The sequence below is a fragment of the Cottoperca gobio genome, chromosome 13 (genome assembly GCF_900634415.1).
Source record: "Cottoperca gobio chromosome 13, fCotGob3.1, whole genome shotgun sequence".
In the NCBI taxonomy this organism is placed as follows: domain Eukaryota; kingdom Metazoa; phylum Chordata; class Actinopteri; order Perciformes; family Bovichtidae; genus Cottoperca; species Cottoperca gobio.
The window spans coordinates 10,176,356-10,197,133 of NC_041367.1; the positions used below are offsets into that span (position 1 = coordinate 10,176,356).

The 20,778-nt window shown below is 41.4% G+C and overlaps 1 protein-coding gene across 1 annotated transcript in view; it reads right to left on the reverse strand.

The window, feature by feature from the left end:
* Nucleotides 1-3,024: 3,024 nt before the first annotated feature.
* grik4 (glutamate receptor, ionotropic, kainate 4) overlaps nucleotides 3,025-20,778 on the reverse strand; it is a 272,241-nt gene continuing 254,487 nt past the window's right edge. The window contains 7 exon segments of the mRNA XM_029446271.1: nucleotides 3,025-8,261; nucleotides 9,834-9,952; nucleotides 10,092-10,220; nucleotides 11,171-11,396; nucleotides 12,145-12,310; nucleotides 12,782-12,955; nucleotides 14,138-14,247. Of these exon segments, the coding sequence (XP_029302131.1) occupies nucleotides 7,872-8,261; nucleotides 9,834-9,952; nucleotides 10,092-10,220; nucleotides 11,171-11,396; nucleotides 12,145-12,310; nucleotides 12,782-12,955; nucleotides 14,138-14,247 (1,314 nt within the window). The 3' untranslated portion in view covers nucleotides 3,025-7,871.

Below are 20,778 nucleotides of genomic sequence, written 5' to 3' on the forward strand. Positions count from 1 at the left end.
TTGTAGAGCTGCTTCAAGCAGCGCACACAAGTGCTTAAGTTTACAATATTCACAATAATGTCATACAATGTTATGCTAACCTATAGGTACAGTGTATTACTTCAAACAGGGACAATACGACTGTGAAATAGCAGAATCTAATGATGAGGAATGGGGTCAATATTGACCTTTCGTTGGTTGAGCCGAATTGGCTGAGCACAGACAGTAGATGCAAATGTTCTGTACGCAGATCTTCAAAGATAAGTAGTCATGCCTGGAACTCTGTTTGAGGGCTCAGCCTGTGATTATAGAAGTAGAATTTTAATATGCAATTATCATTATTTCTCTCCTTTCCACTGTGACACAGAATCTAATTATGCCTCATCTCCATCAGCTCCGCTCCTGAAACTCATCAGCGTTAAAGGTAGTTAAGAGAAGTGGGATATCATGTTAGACAAAAAGGGATGATTTAAAGGGAACATTTTAGCTTGCATCTCATTTTTACTAATGTTATTATATAATATTTTATCCTCAGAGTACAAAGCAGACTGAGAGTTTATCCATGCATGTGTTCAGTAGCTCACCATGTAGTGTCTGTAATGTTGTGTAATGCCCACTAGATGTAGCAAATGACTGTTTACGGTCGGGGAGATGTTGGGCAGATGTTTTTAGATATCCAGATGCTTTTAGAGTATTTTATATGCGTACATACATGGTACAGGTTGTTATTTTTGAGACAAGATATTTCTTAAGTCAAATAAAAGTATGTGATGACGACTTTAACATGGTATGAAATGAATGATACTGGGTGAGAGTACACTGTACTGTACATACACAACAGTAAAGACTACCATGAACAGTTAGGCGTGTTAGCAAAGATGTCAATGTAAGTACAATTTACTCAGGTTGTGTTTATGCTGAGTCAGTGGACCAGAGGCCAAATATGGTTACAGGAAACTGAGCGTAAAATTAACCTGGCCACACAAACCACAGAGATGTAAGAGACTACCACCACTGCTAAACTGCAGTACTATTAAACTGCAGTGTATTCATACCAACCACAACTACGACAAAACAGAAATCATGAGCAAGGGAAATATAAAAAGTAAAGTTCAATATGAGGCAGACTAGCAATAACAAGAGAAAGGCAAGATAACAGTTAATGATGCAGGAAATATGACTTAGCTGCCCGGCATCGATAAAACCAGAGTTCTCCCGCGGGGACTCAGATAAAGAGATTTTACTTCCAAGACTGTCATTTGCGTCTTTTTCATGACCCAGGGCAGTTTTTTTTAGCCTCTCATCTGTGAGGTAACGAATCATTTACTCTGGGATGAAGATAATTCTGTGCTCTAACGACCAATTAACACAGAAACTCAAGAGGCTTTTATCTGAAAACCAATATTTTCTCCTCAAACCACAAGTTGTTGTTTTCCTCGGAGAGTACATGCTTCTGTTCGTTAGAGTTTAATGGGGTTGACTGAAGTCGTCCAAGTGCTCGAAATGAGATAAGCATAGTGCACCTGTTAGTGGGGGAACACTTTTTTTGTCTTGCAGTAGTAATATTCCCCTTAAGGAAAAGTAACTTTAAAGATACTCAGTGGTGGAAGAGCTACTCAGTAAGTACTTAAGTAAAAGTTTCAATACAGGAGTGTAAAAAATACCCCATTACAAGTAAAAGTTCTGCATTCAGCTTTACGTAAGTACAGCAGTATTGTCCGTCAAATGTGTTTTAAGTACTTAAAATAGGCTACTCATTCAGCAGGAAATTGGTCCCTGTGACTGACATATTGTTCTATATTTCACTATTAGATTGTTAATACTGATGCATCAAAGCGCATGTGGCATTTTGTGGCTGTAGGTGGTCGAGGTGAAGCTATTTTAACAACTTTATATACAGGTAGACAGATATTTCAATTCAGTGGTTTCCAACCTTGGGGTCGGCCCCCCTCCAGGGTCACAAGATAAATCTAAGGGGTCATGAAATGATTAATGGCGTAGAAAAAAAGATAAAACAAAGTGCTGCGACTCACATTTTCTTAATTATTTCTTCAACTTTTCTCTAATCTATAAACAGTTATTAAAATGATACTCTCTGAGATGTTTAAAGGGGAAATGTCTCTTTGGTGGAACAACTGCTAGCAGCTCAGAGACATCTGAAACGTTACAAGGGGCCCAAACTAGACACAAGGAACAAATGCTTTAAGCTCAATTACATGTTTAGGCTTATCATGTTTTAATGTTAAATATGAATCAGAAAGGTTACTATAGCTGTTTAATAAATATAGTCAAAAGTAGAATATTTCCCTATAAAATAATAGAAGTATAAAGTACCATGAAATGGTATTTAAGCACAATACTTGAGTAAATGCACTTCATTACTTTCCATTTCTGGCAGTGGTAGTAGTAATTAAATGTCTCAGGTGTATATACCCGTTTTCTACATTCTTACCAAATAATAATCTATCATCTGCATTATTAAAATTGCGTCCATGGAGATTAATAAACTGCTTCCAATCTGAACCCTGCTAATGTTTTTCTGCTCTTGTCAATGGACTTGAGACAAATGGTCCTCGATAAAGAAGTGGAGTCATTATGGAAAGTGACTGATGTCTTTGGACACTTGAATATTTGGAACTTTAATCCAAGGTCAACAAAGTATTTTCGTGCTAATATTCAACATAACGGTGTTCATGTGGCTCTGATTATGCGGTACCAAAGGGATCTATAAAAGCTTGCTGCTTTCATTTTTCTGTTGAATACCTGAAAATGAGTGCTGGCTGCTGCACGTCCACTGGAATTTGACTTGGCTGTCCACTGCCTCTCCTCAGCTCTTGGGTAATACAACGAGATAGCCTCCAGCTGATGAGTCACACTGTGATTTCCCATGGAGGCAAGTGCATGAGAGCGATCATACACACACACACACACACACACACACACACACTCACACACACACACAAACTAGGGAATCAATGCTTCCCCATCTGTGGACCATCGATCAAGGCAGGAATGAATAGTGAGGAACAAAACACAAAATAAATGAAGCTCCATTTTATTTCTCTGAAAGACAAACAATGCCAAGATGTTTTGTTTGGTCAATATGTTCAACAACAGCTGTCAGTGAACAAAAGGCTGTATAACAGCCTTGACAGCATCTCACCTTGGAGAGAATTCTTGCACTCTGAATACCTTTTTATTTGAGCACACAACAACAACAACAACAACAACAAGCCTTTTGCAATTAATGGCCAGCAAATCAATAGGAAAGCTGTCACTTATAAATGTGCAGCAGTCTCAGTAGTTGTTTCCTCTGACAGTCTATTATGTCTTTCAATTGGTGTCCAGTGCTCATTAGTGGCTGCTTTGGGGCATATGTATACATAACACTGTTAACCTTGGGGAATCTTGGAGGAGGAGGAGGAGGAGGAGGAGGAGGAGGAAGATATTGTTTGACAAAGGTATGCAGTAGAAATATGATGAATAGATTTAACAATTTCTATAAGAAAGCAATAAAAACATACTGATTGTTTATAGAACCAAACTATTTGAAACATTTCTAAATATCCCATGTTTTGGTTTCGTAGAGCTAGACTGTGAAAATATGAATTTTATGTTAGCAAGAAGCCACAAAAACATTTATTTACCCGGAGTGGGCTGATAAGAAAGTCACTCTTCAAGTGTATGGGATGTGAGCTGTTAGCGTGGAAAAGTGCATCAGACTTAGTACACTATAATTCCTAAATCCTCGCAGACAACCAACAAGTAAATTGATATTGCTATGTGCTACAACTGGGTAAGCTTGATGAGAGAAGTAGATTTTCACACACCTCTGCAGGCACTCAATGCTCATCATGAACTCCATAAATCCAATAGCAGCTAGGCAGCGGTGGGTAGAGATGCACTGAATTTATGGACCCGGAGCAGAAGGAGAAGCATGAGTACGATGAAATAAACGCGACACGGCAGTGACATACAGGTGGCGGTGAGTGTTTACGTACGTGTGTCACTCTCGTCAGAGTTATGTGGGTCTGTGTGTGCTGGGAATATGCGGTGTGACACGCAGGTTGGTGACGCACTGAAAAAACTTGTCATCTGTAATGCTGCAGTGGAAAGATTGTGAGACAGGCACTCAGAGAGGAGAGGAGAGGAGAGGAGACAGAGGCAGCCTGAATTAATTAAATTGTAAATCAGATGCAGGTTGTTGTGTGTGTTCGCTCACTATCCCGAGGAGGGAGAAATATCTATTGAAAATGACTAATAGATGGACTACAGGTATGCGCATAAAAGCACATGAGTGAGGTGTTAAACTCATTAGCCTCCGTTAGACTTCCCACCCACACACATTCTCAGCTGTTCAACAAATTCTCAAGTGGGCAGACATTAATTCAGTTATGGGAGATAAACACGAGGTAAATGCGTGAGCTCCTTCTGGTTCACTTAACAATCGTCATGTTTACTCAGCTAGAAATCCATACATCTTCAAACTGCTTCCCCACATGCGTATTATGTCACAACAAACCAAGTGCACTGTCTGAATATTTCTTCTGGTTGAATAATAAAACTAGAAAAACAAAGTGCACTCAGACCATATTTAGCTTGACAAATCTAAATAGCTCAGAAGGTCAAACACATCAGAGGAAAGAAGGGACAAAAGCAGAACCCCACAGAACGGAGGGTTGTTTTAAGAAATGTATTTATAATGGAATAAAAATGTCAACATAAGAAAAAAAAAAAAAGCATATAAAATATAGCAGCCAAACCCTGCCATCTCTCTCTGAGGTCTCCCAGCGAAGGTCGCCCAGTGTTTTGGTGGGATCTGTTTTAATTCTTGCTCTACTGCTCTCCATGCCTTCAAGGTAATTGGCAATCTCATTCCAACTATGCTTGATTTAGCACTCCTGTAAATGTTTTCAGTGTTCGAGAAGTTAGCATCGGGTGCAGCAAGAGCCTTCTTACTCTCATGAGTTTCTTAGTGACATTAAGCAAATGGATAGAAACTTCTTTTATAAAACTGGTAATGAAATATGGGGCTTTTTTTCTTTGCCATTTGCTTGTCAATTTGCCTTTAATAAGTTATAATAGAAAGAAAAATAGAAAGTTAACATTGACCATCTGTGAAGATCGTTTTTCACCATTATGCTGCTCACAATCTGTGTCTGTGTATCTATGGCTGAATAGCAATATGTGCCCATATAACATAATACACATGTAGGTCTGTACTCTCTGTTCTATTAACATAACTTGTTACTCCTGTGATAGAAAAACAACAACAACACTTTGGACCATTACTGGGGAACCCTGTTAATCATACTGTATTTACAAACCATCTGTGGTACATTAATAATTCATTACTTGAAGATTAGGTGCATTGGCACTATTGGCGCTTCAGCAGATGATAACATAGCGCCTCTGCGACTCCCAGTCGTTATATCCGGTGCCAAATCAAGCAGATTAAATGCTGTTTCAAACACTGGTGTGTGGTCTTGTGGGATTTCAGACACACTGCGGACCTGAATCAAAAATGTCATCTGAAGTCCTGAAACACTTCTCAGTAACTGATTGGACTGATATTGAAACAGTGGGGGAGAGGGACCTTTCAAATAGAAAACTCCACTATTTTGTTATTCCAGTCACCCAATTGTTCAGAACCATTAATTCACTGAAAACTCTGAAATTAGTACAATCATGCTGCAGTTCTCTCTCCAGGTCTGTCAGCGGCTGATCCACCACATGTTCAACAGCTTCTGAGACAGCATACCAATCACGACCATTAATGCAATAACAGGTGCCTGAATATTATAGTTTAGGCAGTTTGGGTGAACTCATATCTGTGAATATGAAATGGTAAAAGAAATGACAGAAGGATTTAACAACAAGGTGACAGTGTGATCACTCACATATGTGTTCTTATCATGATGCAGCATAAACATTTCAACATCTCAAATGCAGGAGACTAATTATGATTCATTACTTTGCAAAGAAATGCATTTTGTTTTCTTAGAGTGAAGATGTTCACTCAATATTGAAGTTATTTCTCTGTGAAAGTTCTACCATTAGACAAATGGTAACTCTAGAAAGACAAAACTGAGGTGTTCATTTTGAAGCTTTTAGCCCCTTTCCCTTTCATATGTTCATATTTCTACTTGGAGATTTATGCAAACGTAAAGGAGATTTTGCTCTATGGTTAACTAATGTATGTTTTTTTTCTATTCAGGAACTTGGCAAGATGGATATGTTGTCTTTATAACGTGCCACAGACAGATTGGAGTTTTTGATTTGTGATCTGTTTTGATTTTGTGACCTGTTGACAATAAGATGAAAAAGAAAACATGGTGAATGATCAATGGGTCGGACACCTCGATGTTATAGTCGCTCATTTTCCAGATTTCTGCTTTAAAATAGAATATGCAGAGAATTTCAACTGTGAAATCCTGCAGGTGACAAAGAAGACAAAGATAGAAAGGGAACCTGGTTAATACAAGTACAGGAGAGATACTGCCGCTGTGTTTAGTTGGTGGCCTAGTTCAGAGGGACTCTTGACTGACAGAGCCTGATGGACAGATTTAAAATGATGGACACATCAGAGATAAGCAAGACGTGGTGAAGACAGGTGGATGACCGTTGAGTCCCACTGTGCAACTGTCAGGCTATCATACAGTAACACCACTCGTTTCAGTGGGAACATACTAAGACTAAAATTAAAAATATGAAAATATCGGAGAGCACCTCAGCTGATCTGAACTGAAATACTCCTCGAAGCATTTTGTAAAACATCGCAATCAGTAAAGGTTTAACTGCTTTGACATTTTAAAAGAATCTAGAAACACCTTTGCTTCACCAGGGTCTTCACATTATCAGTTGGTTCTGATATAAGTTGGGTTTCATTCACACTGGCTTGTCCTCATTTAACCTGAGTCGTTCTTGAATATACCTCGAATCTCTTGCAGACTGTGCTCATATTTTTATAAGTGAGAGATCATAAAAATGACATTTGATGAGACGATAAATGTCATGGTGTCAAAGATGTAGGACAGATGGAGGAGAAAGTAATGTCAGGACACAGAGGAAGAAGGAAACTAATGGATGTTGTTGTGTGTGTGTAGCCATCATTTTTTAAAAGCAGGTATTCAACACAGGAATTTATCATTCAATGAGCTCCTGCCAACATCTCTGGACATGCATCGCTGTCTTTCAGAGATACCAACAGTTAAAACATTTTTTAATAGAATATCACTACTATAAAAGAAGTCCGTGTGTGTGTGTGTGTGTGTCTCGGTTTGTTTGTTTTCTAGGTTCAGTTGAGTTTGTTGGCTTCTCAAGGCTGTGGTGCTTTCTTCAGCCACAAGATAATACTTATGGTTTTTGGCACTTTCAAAATAAAAGGATTTGGAGGATGCCCTTACTTTAGTCTGTTCATCTTTGCAGCTCTTCAGAGGCAATATACGTTAATACAGTAAATTGTCAGATAAAAAAAGAAACAGAACAATAGAATAACGATATTCAGTATTCATAATCCAACAGAGGACAGAAATAATTTAAAAAGGGAAAAAAAAGAAAGAGCACAATGATAAATGACTGGAAATACTGCATAGTACAAATGCCCCGTAGCTGTTTTTGTCCGTCCTGTTTGACACAGTACAGAGGGCCAACAGGGACCGACCACAATGAGACAGACTCATCAGTTTCTCCTATGACCAAGGAAAAAATGCACCCAAGGAGACTCCAAAACTACTGACTGTTGCCTTTAGGTCAAAACAAAGTTCACAGCACTGTTCTGCCTTTTAAGATCAAGCTCCGGATGGCTGAATCAAAATACCATGTGAACTTTGATCCCTGGAAAGTAGAGAGGTGGCAGCTGTGAAAGTCAGTCCTGTTGGAATCGCCGGGCGTTATTCAGGTTCACTGCTATTTGTGGTCTTGTCCCACTCTATGCTCTCCTCACTGTGCGTGGGAGAAGGGAGGGCCCCAGTAGCCCCTGGAGGACGCATCCTCAGTCCCTGGAAGCGGCGGCACTCGGGGCAAATGCGGATGTGGCTGCACCCCCTCGCAACCAGGGCAGCCTCCTGTGCCAGTCTGTGGGAGAGGGGTTCAGGCAGTCCGGTGCCCCCGCACAGCTTGCCGTTGCTGAGGCTGACGGCTGCAGCTCGAGCCCGCCGCTCCTCCAGGGGCAAGGGCCGCGGCCGCAGCATCGAAGCCGCCCGCCGACGCCTCACCTGCAGGCTGTCGCGACACAGGACGATCCCGTGGAGCTCCCGCAGCATCTCCTCACACACTGACTGCTGCAAGCACACAAACAGAAAGAAAAAGATAGGGGAGAGGGGGATAAGAGAGAGGGAGAAAGAGAGAGAGAGGCCAGACAACTCACTGACTGACTGACTTATTCAGGACAAACAGACACAGGACACAAACATTTCATCTTTGTCAGTGTACAGTGGGAACAAACAGACATGGCTGGTGTGGCGTTAACAACCATCAGTAAAAATAACAACACACACGTTCTAAACATACTTTTCAGACACATACAGACACGTAACACACATTTTATATCCTGGACTGGTGAGCGAGTGTTCCACTGAGTATCTACAGTATGTAAACTCAAATGATTACAATGACAGACATGATAGCCCAGCTCAAGTGCAAGGCAGGAGAGGCTCGTTATGAATCTAAACATGCTGCATATGAGCACACTGACAACTATACAGATGCACACACACACACACACACACACACACACACACACACACACACACACACACACACACACACACACACACACACACACGGTTTACAAGTTAGAGTGAAATCAATCTATGCTGCCTAAAAGAAGAAATCACATGAGGTTTTGACTTTCAATGTTTATTGAATTAAAATCACAGTGCGGAGTCCATTTGAAAAGACAATTATCAAGTATCTTTTAAAAGAATCACATCAGAAATAATTATAACACTGCATGCACATCTTTCTGCCTTTTTTTAATCTAATGAATAGCGCAGCAGAGCTTCTTCATAAACAGAACTGATGATTTCTGGAAATTTAAATTGGCCTTTGTCCTGATGAAAAAGCCTCCAAACAGCAGGAGCTCTGTGACAAGACCGGACAAACTCCTAATATTGCTTTCTTATATTGTCTCCCCTCCAGGTGAAGCTACATCAAAAGTTAAATGTTTATATATATATATATATAGTTTTGATTTATAATGTATACAGTTTTTAGGATTATAATAATCACACACTATATGTGTGACTTTTCACAGTGAAAAATATGTTTAATAGTTGCTTTATTTAAAAATAAATCTTCCATTTACTGTAACAACTGATCCTCCCTTCTACTTCCGACATCTGGTTGATTGAATAATTGAATGACTTCTGATCTCTGACAATTCGATTTTGAGCGAAGATGTGCACACAATGCCAAGCATCTTTTAAGTAATAAAAGATGGTTGGATTAAGGCTAAAATAACACAAACTCTAATTGGCAACACCCTGCAAGTATGTATTTACCACCAATAAAATCAAACTACATTCAATGTGCTATATTATGTATGACATTCTATGATATATTCTGTATATGTATGAATGTTCTAGTGCTATAAATAGAAAATAACCTGTATATGCATGTACTCTGAGTAAGTTATAAGTGAGGTATATCTTTGGTTTTGTGCTGATTATGTCACATAGGCTGGACGGAGGAAGGCTGGGTGTCAAGTGGAACCCAGAGGAAGACGAAGATGCCTGCTACACTTCCTGTCAAAGCTGTGCACTGTGGGAAAGCCTAGCAGCTCCGCGAGGGAGAGGGTGCCAGGGAGGGGAGATGGAGACAAAGCAGATGCAGGTTAGATAGCCCTCTCTCACCTCATTTCCTGGTGCCTGTCTTAACATCCACACAAACTCCAGCACTGCCATGAAGATAGCCACCAGCAGGCCACACACCAGCACCACAAAGATACCGCCGATGTTCTCCATGCCCAGACCTGGAAACAACAGGATGTGGTAAGAGAAGTGAGAAATGATGGGGGAAAAAGGAGGCAAAAAAATGTAAATGTATTCCAAACACACATTCTGAAGTGAAGCCAAAGCACAAGCAGATGAGGATTAATGGTGGAGACAAACCTTTGGCACGGTGGTCCTCCTCCTTTGGACACTTTCCACCATCCCACCACTTCCTCTTGAGGATCTCCAAACGATTGTCCTCCTGCACTTTGAGGATGGCCAGGTCAAACTCATCGCGGTACACTGACCCTGCAGGAGAGAGAGGGGCAAAGCTCAAACCAGCTCACTGCAAAAAACGAGGTATTCCAAATTAAAGTTGAACCTTCAGACAAATAAAGTCTACTCGCTGATGGCTCCATGAATTTCACATTACTTGCACCCACTATCTGCCCCGTCTTAAGGTCCGATTCACAAAAGATATTGTGCTAATTTTATTACAGCAGAAACACGGCCATAACATTTTGCGTCTGATTCCGATTATCCATGCGGAGCATACATATGCGGGTGGGTGAAATATTAATATTTGAATATTTCAAATCTAAGATTAAAGGGTTTAGTAGGATTTTGCAGTGTTCTACAAGTCATATCACAGTATGCAGCGTATGGAGAGTCAGCCACTAAAGAGTGGGTTTATCTATCCTCTGAAGATCAAAGGAATTGAAATGAATCTTGTTTACTTTAAGGTGTGTTACCCCCCCCCCCGTGGAGTTTGTCTCAAGCTGAGATCAAAGTGTGAGTAAAACCTGTGGTTATACTTTCAGAGCAGCAACAGTTCCATATTCAACAGGAACACCTTTTAGAAATTCCCTTTCTCTCAGCACTCACTTGTCTTGTCACAGCATAAAAACAGCCGCCGTCTAGCAGTAAGTCTCTTTTTGTGTCATTTTCCCTCATGATAGCAGCTAATGGTTTTTCTTTTCTTTCCAATTGAACTCTCCAATGTGACTTTTATGATGTATCTTACAACTAATGCCCCTTCTCTTTATCCCCCCTTCTTAGCTTCAATATGAACTATGCAGTGTATCTAAGCAAAATCATCAGCTTTTGTACTCTGCTGCCTTCAAGTCTTCTGTCTTAGCTACTGACATCCATCAGGTCTCCCACCTGTGCGAGTTAACTGTGAAGTTCTCCTTTTCTCTTTATTTACTTACATTTTTCTTTCCCCCGTCTAATTTTCCAGTCCATCCTCCTCCACTTACCCAGCGGCATGCCGATGCCATAGCCCTTAGTGTCCAGCAGTCCTCCAATCTGAGTCAGGTTGCAGTTCCTCTGGCGGTAGTACTCGTTCATAGTGCTCTCTAGCAAGTAGGCGTAGTTGGAGTTGAGGACACGGGCGATGCCCTCCTCCGTGCTCTTCACAAACACACTGGGCTGTTTTGAGTGCATGAAGTTCCACATACGCTGGTAGGTCTGGTAGCGAGAGTTCTGCAGAGCAGCGAGACACAATCAGGAGAAACAGACACATTCAGAAGTGAGAGACGGTAAACAAAAAGCCTATCAGTCGCAGATACATAATTTCTCAGTTTTGCAGAGGAGTAGATTGGTTTTCATCTGTTATTCTTTTTCATTTTCTTGACTGATGGATTTATTCAAATTCTCCAAAAGGTTTGCAGCAGTTAACTGTGAATGTTTTTTCTTTAGTAGATCTTTTCCCCCCTTGAGCAGCTTCAAAGTTAAGAACAGAATCTTTGCTCAACATCTCCACCTGTCCTCTACTTTCTCTTGGCCTGTCTTCCCTGAGTTAATGAAGGTCCATTGGACGTGAAAGCACAAGGAAAGACAAGGCTAATGTATCTCTTTTCTGCCTTCCACAACATCCTTCATTGTCCTTCTCCCTGTAACACACTCTTATTCTGTTTAGCACACTCTCTCTCATTCTTTTTCTTTCTCTCTGAAATCAAATTTTGAGGAGATGAAAGAGGATAGGGTGTGCCTCTCTTAGGGACCTGGACACTGCCTCATCTCCACAAGGATAAGGATATTGAATTGTTGTGGCGAGGAACAGATAAAACCTTTGGTTGTAGAAGGAAGGCAGGAAGGACAGGAGGGTGATGAGGAGGATAACATCACTGATTGCTCTCTGATCCCTGCAGGCTCTTGGGTGGGTCTGTGTGTATATGTGCGGCTCTGAATAAACAACCTATCATATGTAATAAAGTATGTAACCTCTGACCTGGAAGAAGGTCATTGTGGATCCTCCGTGCATGGTGCCGTACTCTATTGCCGTCTGATCTGCAAGGTCGTCTACGGACTCTATTGGCACCTCCATCCTCTGGACTGTTAGGAAGGCAGCCAAGTTGGCAGTGTAGGATGAGATGATGATTAATGTGAAGGCCCACCTGTGGAGGAGAGGCAGAGGACAAGAACATATGTATTCACATATAAAAGTATGTAAATGGGCAGGCTGGTGAATGAAGATAGATTGTCTGGGTGAAAGTGTGGGAGGATAAAAATAACTGCGCACCTGAGAGGAGAAGACACTGCAGGGATGACGGGGTGGATGCAAGAATGGGTGGGTGTGTATGGATAAAGGTGACAATGCTCGGTTTGGATGAAAGGAAGTGATGTTTTAGCTGCAAAAGCAGACATACACAGACAATATCTCACATATGCACATGCACATATTGCATCACTTTCTAATCTTGAACCCTGATGTCCAGGAAATGTGGATGAAGCTTCAAGATCACACCAAATATAGAGCAAAATGCACAAAACAGAACAGAGCTGAATAGGTGTATACCTGAATGGTTTTGATAGATGAAAACATGCAAATGCACTCATCTTTGTGTGTCTCTGTAGCCAATACTAACCACACTCCGCTGACGCAACGTGTGGACAAAGCTCTGGGAGCAATGGTGGATCCTTGCTGCATGAAGCCTCCAACAGGGAACCAGAAACTGTTGCCAAGTGAGTACTGGTTGATCAGTAGGTTACAACGACCCTTTAGACAGGGGTGGGGGTTGTACCACTCATAAGGTGTCAATCTGGATAGAATGAGACAATGGTGTTAGACATCAGAGAAAGTCACAGGAGGAATACAGCCAACAAGAGTGGGAATGAAAGTTAGATTAAGTATTCTGACGAGAGCAAAACTCCAGAGATAGGGAGCGTGCAAACCGCAGAAAGAAAGGGAGAGACAGACACAGAGCAAAACAACTCTGACAGTCATCTGAGCACAAAGTCACCTTGGCTCTTTAGAGAGAACCAACCTTCTTTTCATTCCCCATGTGCTGCCTACTTAAACAGTGGGAGGGGAGGCAATGTAATTGGTATGTTGAAATGGTGCTTCATGAAGCTTTGTTATGTGACAAGTCTGTTGTGTGCAACAGTCTCTGTGTTTAAACTAGTGCAGAATTTCCTTCGGGTCTGCCAAAATGAACAAAAACATTATTTACTAATTATAACATTGATACAGCCTTAATATAATAGTCACAAGCCCATTTGTACATTGTAAGAGTTGCTGTAATCCTTCTTGATTTATCGAATTCAAACTTCAATATTAGCTTTTCTAGTTTTTCGGAATGCGTTCTTGCTCAGAGGACTTTGGTTTTGGTCCCCCGTCATTTACATTGGAATTGCATTAGAAAGTGGCAATTACAACTACAGCCACAGACAACTTTTTAAATATACATTTCATCATGTGAATATTGTTTTAGTACAGACCCGAAGAAACGGGAAACTATCCCTTAATGCCCTGTGTGATTGTAGAGGAAATATTGTTCTTAGCCAACCTAAATAAATGAATTTACTACCCACAGAACTCTGTAATACCTCTACCTGACTGATACTTTGATTCCAAAAGGTGTTACATTAGACATACATTTACATTTTTGATAAGGTTTCTTCTTAAAAAAAGCATGTAATTTCTGTTGTATAAGAAATAATAATTTACAGCAGCTCTGCCAGTTCCCTCCCTGACCAGTAGGTGCCAGTATGACGCTGGAGACCCACCAGTGGGAGCAGAACATCTCTTTCACCGTGATGTGGACGATAGACTAGATAGATAGAGACTGAAGAAAGGCAAGAGAACATACATCTGTTTCCTCCTCCGTGTAACCCCCAAACAAACCTTTTTTGTGGTTTTACTCTCTGTACTCTAACCCCATTGTTTGTCTCATTGTTCTCGCTCATCTGTACAGAGTGTCTTTTACTGGTGAGCTCTTTACCTGGCCACAAGAAAGAGGACACAGCTGACAGCCAAGTAGGCCAGAAGCATGAAGAGCCAGACTCCTGGGGAGAAGGGATCAAGGAAGGAGAAGTAGCCTGGCCTACGTCCCTGAAAGACACACACACACACACACACACACACACACACACACACACACCACACACACACACACACACACACACACACACACACACACACACACACACACACACACACACACACACACACACACAGGTTAAGTATTTACTTGTAAAAGTGTAGAGGAATTAATTAGCATGTGAAAAAACATACTCAGACATAAACAAACTGAGTGATTAATTAAAGAGAAATGTTGATGAATTTCAGTGTTGATTAGTTTGCCTCAGGCCCAATTTGGTCTGTGTTAAACAACATTTACTGCCGCATGTGTAATTTGGAAATGATGAAAAAGGTAACTGGGACAGTAAATAAAGGGATTTTGATGTGATAAGCCTAGATTGTCCTGTTCTAAACTGATAACAATATAATTATATGAATCTCATTTGCGTGTAAACATTCAAATCAACATTGTATGAAAGCACAAACTCAGCCTCCCATGAATTGTCAACAGAGTGGCACAGGGCTGTATATTGATACAACATCACAGATAAGAGGTTTTATTTCCGGGATCGGGGACTGGAAAAATAACTGAATTAACTGACTATCTCCTAACTGACTATATAGTATGCTTTTACATGAAATCACATTAGATGCAACATTAGGTCGATAAAGAACAATTAGAAGTCACAACTATGAACAGAGACAAACACCATTTGCGCTCTCCACTAGGTTGCATGTAGTAGAGAGAGAAAGGTCAAATAATCAAGTAAACCATTACAGTTACATTAAACCAAAATTCAGTTATGTGACCTAAAGTTGACTTCCTGTGTGACTGGCAGCGCACAGTGCCCAAGCTTGAAGAAAAAAAAGGGAAAGAGATTAATAGCTTTAGCTTGGACAGAAAGCTATGGGCTGTATCGGTTTGGATTGGTAGTAGAGGAGACAAAGTGGCTAAAATAGGGTTGGCAGCTGGCAGACCAATGGGAATATAAGGGCTAATTCCTAATGTTTCCAGCACCAACAGCTATTTTCCCTCTAAATGAAACCAATTACTGGCGGTTGTGTGTGTGTGTGTCTTATTAATGTTCAGCCTATAGTCTGGCTGATGGAACGTCAGCAAGGGAATATTAGCCATTTACACACAGATGCACGTCCAGTCGTCCGCCATCTGTGAATGACTATGAAATGGACGTGGTTATCAGTGCCAGCGACACAGTTAAATAGTGAAGGTGATCAAACAACCAACTGTCCAAGTGTTGTCATCTTCCATTTGTGTCTACAGGCAGCGCTGTGGAGCCAACCTGAACAAGCCCAAATCGCTTTTATGCAAAACGACTTAATTACTCTAGGTACTCCTAAGGGACATCACACATGCCAAAACACTGCAGTAATACATTTCTGAGGCCCTCCAAACTTACATTTGCAGCAAGAGGGTGAAACAATTTTGGTGGGAATTTGTTATAATAAACGAACCCCCATTTAGACTTGCGCTGAGATGAAAAACCATTAATGCGTCTATAATCACTTGCATATTAGCCTGACTGAGTAAAATAGGAGTGGTGCAGAAAGCAGGAGGAGAATGAGATTCAGTATAACATTTTGCATGATTCAAATCAGCCTGCCAGGCTTAATGTCTGTCTGTCTGTCTGTCTGTCTATGTATAGAGTGTAAGGATGATGATGATGATGATGATGATGATAGCTGTCTCAAAATAGAACAGCGGAGCGGTGAAACACTCAATGGCCATCAAAGGTAGAGTACTGTTGTAAATTGAATAGTACTCTTGTTGGCACTGGCATTATTGGGGTAACAGCAGTACAATATGTGCTGACATAAGTCCTGCTGTTTACTGGTCCAGTTTGGTGTATGCTGAACCATCGTTTTGTTAAATGCGTGCCCCGCGTGTCCACATCTTAAGCTCCCACCAAGGTGCTATCATCAAGATGAAGAGAGCTGCAGAGACGCGGGACACCCAAGCAAACAGATGGTGGAGACGTGAAGGTGCAGAAGAGCACATTATAAAAGAGAGTAAGGTAGGAAGAGATGGAAATCACAAGGGCAACAGGAAACAGTGGGAGTTGCATGCTGCTGAGAAATTTTGAATTTGTGGTATGTTATGCGTGCTTTTACACTCAGAGAGAAAGTTATATTTTCAGCTGCTGGAGGGGAAATTATCCATAGTGAGGCTGCAAGAGACACACTAATGAGTACAAAGACATTCAGAGAGGCGAAATGGGAACTGCATAAAATGTATAATAAAATATGTGTGCATGTTTCTAGAAATGTGTCAGGATATTTTCCCTGGAAATATTTTTCTTCCCATTTTACAAACCTTTTAGGTCTTGTAAACTGAGTCCTCGAAAAAACAGTCTTAATTAATCTCCCTTTCAGGATCATTTTGTGACAACAAAGATGAACATGATCAGGGCTACTATGATATTTGCCAAAATATTACGTTTTTAAAGCTGCACTAATCAATACTTTTATACTACAATAGATCAAATGACTATTTATAATGTGAAAAGAGTCTCCTGTAGTGATGAACCAACAGATAACCAACACTTATTCATCGTCTCTACAAAGCTCGTTCTTTTGATTTCACTGCAGCGACTCTATTGTTTTGCTCTGATCTGATCTCTGATGTACAATACCTGCCCAGCACTAAAAAGCAGAGAGATAAACTTAGTGACTGGCAATGCCTGGCAAATACAATGGAACATTAAGCACCTAAGCCAGATATTTCCCTCAGGGGTTGGTGGAGACCAAAACAGAGCTAAAAGAGAGTGAATATTGGACTCCCATTCATCAGGTAGCTTGAAGCACATATAAAATGAATGCCAACATTGCTCCTAGTGTGCTGGATGAGTAAATACTGTAAGCAGCTTTTCTAGAACAAAGAAGAAGAAGTCGCACACATCCGAAAACCTTGGGAGGCAGGTGCTGGACCAATGGAAGATAGCAATGAACTGTAGCTCCAAGTGTGGATGTGCTAATGACAACAGTGTGGATGTGTCTGTTAATGCAAGTTTAAATTGGGTTTTCCACAGCTTCCTAAATTCACAGTGCAGTAAGTGCACTACGTAATCCTGACTCCTGTTTCCTGTGATGTAAAGAAATAATCAAATCTCCTCACAGATGCTAACTCCAACTGAGCCATCAGTGTCACTGGTGTTAGCACAGTTATAAATAACTTATATATGTAAATATTGAGGTTATTTAGTAATGCATAAGTTGTCAGTGCTAAATTGACTTGAGAGAGCAATTTACGAAACCTCCCAGTCCATCCAAATGGCGCATTGTTTAAACAGTGAGCTCATATAGGTGGTCTGCTCTCTCTTTATTTTGGAAGTAGCTGTGCGTTTGTGTGTGTGTGTGCCCTTGTGTTTCAAAGCTTGTCAGCAGCTGTCTGTGCTGTCAGTCAGCAGCAGCAGCGGCGGCGGGGCAGATACAGTACGTGCTTAGGCAACCCAGTGCCCAGGGAGCACCGGTGCTGAACACAAAGGCAGCAGGTAGCTGACTTCTGGCTGGGGAAAACTGAGCAACCGTGGCTAATCTGGTAGTTACTGTTTAATGGGAGATATACACTTGGAAGAAACTGAAGGGTCCAAAACTAAGACATAGTGATGAAACAAACTAGAAGTATTGACAATAATGGTTGCACTGGCGCATGAGTTAGATATTAAAAGTAAACCTGCAGCAATAAAGGGATTTCATAGCAGAACAACCACCAAATGTGAGTATATGAGCATAAATTATAGCCACAGGTTGCCCTGCCACCTGACACATAAACATTTGCTGCCGCGTTTGACTTATTTTTATTAGAGGCAGGGGAATCATTTTATAAAGGTTTATTGTCACGTTAAGATGATAAGAGGGCGTGAAGCAAATCAAAGGACGGAAGAGATTGCAGACGTGGTGCAGAGGGCGAATCTTCCTTTACGACTTGTTTTTATGAGTACATCTCAACAAATACAATAGTGAGGAATTGCTGCCTATTATATTATGTGTATATCCCTTCTTTCTCTAAACAAGTAGATGCTGAGGTTATCCCGTCAAGGATTTCACCTAGTCATCCTGCCTCTTGGTATTCATACCACACGGTTGTCCCCTGAGGCTGCCTGCCGGACTCTCAGAAGGAGACTTCCCACTGTCATTTCAACTCTCGCTCTCATTTCTCCGTCTTCTCTCCACCCCTTTTTTCTTCTCATGCTGTCCATTTCTTGCTAATTGTCTTTCATGTTGTCTTTCTTCCTTTTCCCTCTCTGTGTCGCCGCACCTTCGGTCTCTTTTTCTGGGCTCTTTGATAGTGTGTGCATTTCTAGTCGTTTGAGTGCCGAGTGCCGACACAGTGAGCTGTTGCCGTTGTTGTGATAGCAGCGGGGGCAATCTTCAAAAAGCAGTTTATTTGGCAGAAGTCAGAGGGTCATATTAAAATCAACCTTGTGTGTGTTGTGTGTGTGTGTGTGTGTGTGTGTGTGTGTGTGTGTGTGTGTGTGTGTGCCAAGGCTACATATGTTTGTAATTTGGTCTGAGGTCGTGGGAGACCAGAGAATCAATAAATGTCTCAAAGCATACGCACCCTTTAAGATGCAGTACTACATGGCTGTATACAGTACATAACTACAAACCACCAGCCACAACATAGTCAGACAAGACAGCTGGAGAACCTAGACAGGTAGAGAACATCTCTGCAGAAAAGCGGCAAGCTGTCTGAGATTTGTTCCTTTAGTTTTTATTTCAGAGTGGGTATACAAGGAAACAATGATCCCTCCAGAGAATCAGATCCCCTGTATTTGTGTGTAACGTCAAACACGGACACAAAATGATGTGACAGGTAATTAAGAGTTGTGATTTGATGCCGTTATGAATGCTCCACGACATGACAGTTTTTAGAGTGGAGCAAGTGGACCTTCAGTCAATGTTTCTGCTGATTCATCTAGGAAATGCATTTGGTCTGAATTGTGCTTCAAGGCAGTGGTGATGAGAAATTATAGCTTTGTAATACACATGACTAATTATAGCCACAACAGAATTATGCCTTTTATTATATTATTGTTATTTAAAAGAACATTGTCGATATTTATTGGCTCAGAATGTGAATATGTGTCACAGTCTTAATAAATAGAGATTAATGACTAGACAAAAACAAAGAGGAGAGAGGGATATTAAATGGCTGACAGTCTGAGGGTAATTAATACTCAACATGCGCCTTTATTTTATTGCATTCGCCATTCCTATTGATTAGACTGAAATTTTCATTTAAAGTTTGAAATAAGCAGCAAACCCCCTTGTAGGAATCACTGTGCCTCAGATCAATAGTCAGTTGATTCAAACTAAACAAGTGCAGTCACAGAAATTCAAATATCGAATTTTAGAGCCATGCTGAGGGACCGCTATGAGTCAGATTTGAAAATATGCCAAGGGCAATGGGAGAGTAAAAAGAACATCAGGAAATGATAGTGGGAAAGAGAGAGAGAGAGAGAGAGAGAGAGAGAGAGAGAGAGAGAGAAGGGTAAAGAGAGAGAGAGAGAGAGAGAGAGAGAGAGAGAGAAGGGACACCTGTCTTCACTTTACTTCTTATCTTGAACCTTTCTCTTTTCTCTCTATCGTTTCAAAACCTCCATACACCAGTGCTTTATCTTAATAACTGCTTTCTTTCTTACTGACCTCTTACTCAGGAATTTGACGTCAAATGGGTCAAGTCTGTGCTAATTCAACTCTGTCACTCTGTGTGCCAGCCCTGAGGGACCTCAGTTCCATATCAGAGCCCTGCATGGGCACAAAACTCCGGCTCTAGTCTGACTAAATCGGCAATTTTTCAGCCTGAGCCCAATCCCGGCTTTAGAACGACACCAATCACTTTAAGCTCTCTCTGACAAGTGCTCTCTCTGATACACGCACACGCACACGCACACGCACACGCACACGCACACGCACACGCACACACATTGCCTGAGTCCAACCAGAGTCCGGCGTATAAAACAAAAAATGGCCCGATGCCGGCCAGAATCAGGTCAGCGTGCCGGGCCTCTTGGATTACAGGCCTATATTTCCTATTACCTCCTAATGCTGCCACCCACCTGCCTGTCTCCCACTTCAGAGGTGATATGCAACCCAGCAGCCCATTTAACACGGCACCTGCTGCGAGCATCGATTGATTCTTCACAACTGTTGGCGCTCAATTGAGTTCCTCACTGTTACACCTATTAGTGCTGTGTGTATAGTATGGGAAGGTGAGAGGGAGGGAGGTTTACAAGAAGCGGAGACAGGAGCAAGAGGGAATGTGAGTAAACGCCCCTCTGGGATACTACGCACGCGCCAGATCACCTCAGTGCGGACTGTGGCCGATGCCATAGTTTGCCCCGCTGTGTCACCTTGGGTTTCGGGGGAGGACTGATGATTAATGGGCCACTGAGTCTGCAAACACTGGCTCATTTCCACCTGCACTGCTGTTATTTTACTGTTTCTTGCCTGGGCTTGCGCTCTGCAGAGCATGAGGGGTATTACTTATGTGAATAAGATGGCCAAACCCAAGCAGAGGGCAAGCAGAAAACAACCGTG